The 4,136-nt window shown below is 53.1% G+C and overlaps 1 protein-coding gene across 1 annotated transcript; it reads right to left on the bottom strand.

Annotated features, from left to right (window-relative positions):
• Positions 1–2,098: 2,098 nt before the first annotated feature.
• LOC124648355 (mitogen-activated protein kinase kinase kinase 17-like) lies at positions 2,099–3,679 on the bottom strand. Its single transcript, XM_047188138.1, has one exon. The coding sequence runs from the start codon at positions 3,677–3,679 to the stop codon at positions 2,099–2,101; it is 1,581 nt and encodes a 526-aa protein (XP_047044094.1).
• Positions 3,680–4,136: the final 457 nt, after the last annotated feature.

The raw sequence follows: 4,136 nt of genomic DNA, 5'->3' as shown, positions 1-4,136 counted from the left end.
GAGTTGACGATGAAGTAGACACCACCGAAAGTTGTATCCATGTTGCTGCGCGATTCCGTGGAGATCGGAAGCGATACCTCAATGCGCGGTGTGTACTCAAAGGATCCACAACGAACCAAATTTCTTGGACTTGGTGGCGTTGGTGATTCCAGCACGAACGCTGCAGACGTGACTGGAACTACCGATGACATGCCCTGTGCCGACAGGGTTCCCACAGACGGCGCCAATTGTCGAGGGTACTCCTCGGCAATGCCCTCCGTATGGGGCTTAGGGTAGATGGAATCATGTAGGATGACACGAGACATCGGTTATCAAACAAGCGGGGAGAGCGATTTACCCAGGTTCGGGGCCCTCGGTGAGGTAAAACCCTTACGTCCTGCCTGTCTGATCTTGATTATGAAAATATCGAATTACAATGGGGTGCCGCAGGTTTCGGCTGTGATCTCGTCGAGAGACTAAGTTCTGCAATGACCTAGCTATAGACTTGCGGTGGCTGTGACTATTATGATTGTGTGTGTCCCTCGGCAGCCCCTCTCCTGGCCCTTATATTGGGAGCTAGGTCTCAAGAGGTCTGTCCGGGTACGACTAGGTTACAGAGGGCCTTAGATCTAAACTTTTCTTGTATTCTTCGTCTTCTTGCCTTGTGCTTCAAGACATCTTCTTCGGAACCGATGCTACGGCCCACCTGGTCGTAGAGTGTCTTCATGGGCCCCTAGCTGGACCGTAGGAGGTAGTAAAACACTTGTTACCTGAAGGGTAATGCCCACATCACCTGCATCATCTAGACAGAAGTTAACCACAACTAGATAGAAGTTAACCGTTGAAGCAGTTCATTCCAAGATGACAACCGGGGTCCAATAAGATCACACATGAACGACACAGCTGGTGGAGAAGTTTCCATCACCTTAGCTAAGGTATCACCTTTATGTCATGCAATATTATACAAAGCTAGATATTATTCTCGAATGGTGGTTGTTCCCAACCATTTATCCTCTCAGAACTTATGTTTTACCCATCCCTGATGGAGAAAGATTCGTATTGGAAAAAGTAATTTTTAGTTTCCATAATACCAACCCAAAAATGAGAATCACCAGATTTCCAAACAAAATGAGAAATGGCTTTTGAGCCAACATAATTTTTCCGCAATAATTTTTGCCAGACACCATCCTCAGTTAACAACCTAGCTAGCCATTTTCCAAGCAAGGATCTATTTTTAACTTCGAGATCATGGACACCAAGTTCACATTAATCTCTTTGATGAGAAATAACACTCTATTTTGTCAACCGGTATTTCTTCTTTTCATAATCTCCCTACCAGAAAAATCTTGATCGGTAGTAATCCAATCTATGCAAGACTCCGTTAGGCAGTTGGAAGAAGGAGATCATACATAGTACGGTGAGTACTGAATTTATAAGTATCAACCTTCCACCCAGATATAGTAATTTTTATTTCCAACTACTAAGATGTTTCTGCAATCTTTCCTTGACGATTTTCCATTCAGCAAGCATAAATCTCCGATGGTGAATCGGAATGCCCACGTAACTGATCGAAAATCTGCCTAGCCCACACCCGAAAAGTTCGACATAAAGGTTAGCATCGTCTTGCGCATCGCAAATCAGAGCAGTTCACTCTTATGAAAATTTACCATAAGACATGATAATTGCTCGAAAGTTAATAATATTAATTTCAGATTTCTCGCATTTTCTAAGTCATGTTAACTGGGGTAGATAGGTAGTGGTTCAGCTGGCTCTGCCACTTGGAAGATGGAAAAAAGAGCAACAGCTGGAAGGATACAGCAGAGCTAGATGAAAGTTGCAGGGCGCATGTACATGGGTTGTGCTGTTGCCACATCTGTCAGCTGTTCCAAAAGGTTGTCATGGGATTGTGGGGCCTTTCATTTGCCGTTGCTTTGAGTTTGAGGAACGTGTACACGGGTAGATAGGTTGTGGTTCAACTGGTTCTGTGAGGTGTCGAAAATCTACCAGGGCAACGGGAAACGGGTGAGACCGTCTTCGTGTGTTCCATGAACATGTTATTTCAATCTTATCATCATCTGCCCAGCTCAATGCTAAATACCGTGTCAAGTTCATGTGATTTTCAGACGAAATGTTCAGATATATGATTGCAGTTGTAAAAAAAAAGTGCAAAAGGTGACCAAGCAGAGGAGAAACAGAGATAGATGAAATCTGGCATTGCCAATGAGTTAACTATTTCTTCCTCGTCACATTTATCTACACAAACTACAATTGGATTGCTAATGAATTCCAAATAATCATCTGTCTGTTGCTGATTCACTAAGGCTTCATTATCGGCTACTACTACATTGCGCACGACGAGCTCGTCGCCGACACACGCGCCGGCGGAGAAAGCTGCGGCTTCAGTTTCTGCTTCTAGCAATAATCCTCCTTCCAATAATCTTGCATCGTAATCGTACGCCGTCTCTCCAGACGGCGCCGCGGCCACCGGAACGGCAGCACCAACGACTCGATCTTCTTCTACTCCTTTCTCTGCTTCTAATGCTTCATCCCAAGAACAACGATCTGACGTCGCTTCCTCGGTCGATGCGGCCGCCGGCGAATCGGGAGCTTCACTGCAGGACAGATCGGCCGGCGTCTCCTCAACCACGGCTTCGTAATGTTCAGATTGGCCGCTCAAGACATCGATCCAGCCGTCATCCGACTCCCAGTCCGGCAACACCGAGTAGGATGCCGCCAGTGCCTTCATCCTCTCGGCCGTGAAATCCGGCACCTCGTTCTCCTCCTCGGCCGTGAAATCCGGTACATTGTCGTCCTCCTCGCCGTCCGATTCCCACATTGCGGCGTCGAGTGTGCTCTTGGGAGAGACCCACTTGGCCTCGACATCGCCGCCGCAGCCGGCGAACGCAAGGAAAGGGTGCTCCAGCAGCTGCGCGGCCGTCCACCTGTCGACGGCGCGCCGCCTGAGGCATTTGTCCAGGAAATCCTTGGCCTCTGCCGAAAATTGCTCGGGCGACTCCGGCACGGCGTCCGTGTACCCGATCAGGCGCACCGCGGCGAACACGTCGTCCACGCCGCTCCAGGGCGCGCGGCCGGTGGCCATCTCGATGACGGTGCACCCCAGCGCCCAGACGTCGGCGGCAGGGCCCTGCTCCTCCCCGCGCACGACCTCTGGCGCCATGAACGCCGGTGTGCCGCCGATCGGCGCCGCGGAGCCGACGCTCCTCGCGCAGCCGAAGTCGGCGAGCTTGGCCCAGCCGTCGGCCCCGATGACCACGTTGCGGCCCTTGACGTCGCCGTGCACCATGGACTCGCCGTGGAGGTACGCGAGGCCCCTGGCGACGTCCGCCGCGTAGGACCGTACGGCGCCCTCCTCGAGGCGGCCCCCGTTCCGCTCCACCTCGTCGGCGAGCGAGCCGCCGGGGGCGAACTCGAGGAAGAGCTGGTACTCGCCGCCGCCGGCCGCGGCGCGGGAGCCGAGGCAGGGGAGCACGTAGGGGGAGCAGAGGGAGGCGAGGATGCCCCCCTCGCGCCGCAGCTGCGCTTGAGCGGATGCCGCCCCCGCCGACTTCACCGCGAGCAGGGACTGCTCGTCCTCGCCGGCGCCGCCGTCCGCCGCGAAGAGCGACACCACGGCGCCCGACGCGCCCCGCCCCAGCGTGCGGAGCCGCGTCAGCCGCCGCCGCCCGCTGATCTCCGCCATCGATAATTTGCTTCCGATTACTAGTTTCTTGCGCCTTCCTTCTCTCGGGGATGGTGATAGAAGTAATTCTCTCTGGTGCGCGCTCTGATCGATGATCCGGTTGCGTTTGTTTCTTGTTTTGAATGGTGGTCGGATTGGGTTTGCTATGGGAACCGCGCGTCGGAGTTTGTATTTATGGCGGGAGCGGGCGGAGTGCCAAGTTCGGCGCGAGATCTTGCGTGCGGGGCTCGGTGACGTTGGCGGGAAAACACGTGAGGATTTGCGATGGCGCGCGCGGCAGAGATTTTCCTCGTGCTGGGCGGGCACTGACCTGTGGGCCTCTCAAGGCAGGTCCCACCTTCAGAGACCAGCTGACCGGTGGAGGAATTCTGACACATGGAAGGGGGCCCGCCTGCAGTGAGATTTAAATTAGAAAGAGTGGGAAACGAGGTCTAAAACGGGGGCATAGAGTCCAACA

The sequence above is a fragment of the Lolium rigidum genome, chromosome 4 (assembly GCF_022539505.1).
Source record: "Lolium rigidum isolate FL_2022 chromosome 4, APGP_CSIRO_Lrig_0.1, whole genome shotgun sequence".
NCBI classification, from domain to species: Eukaryota; Viridiplantae; Streptophyta; class Magnoliopsida; order Poales; family Poaceae; genus Lolium; species Lolium rigidum.
Note: the sequence above shows the minus strand (reverse complement) of the source record. Positions and strands in the feature narration are given on the sequence as shown.

Coding starts and splice junctions, on each gene's coding strand:
- LOC124648355 (XM_047188138.1), bottom strand. CDS start 3,679: ATGGCGGAGATCAGCGGGCGGCGGCGGCTGACGCGGCTCCGCACGCTG.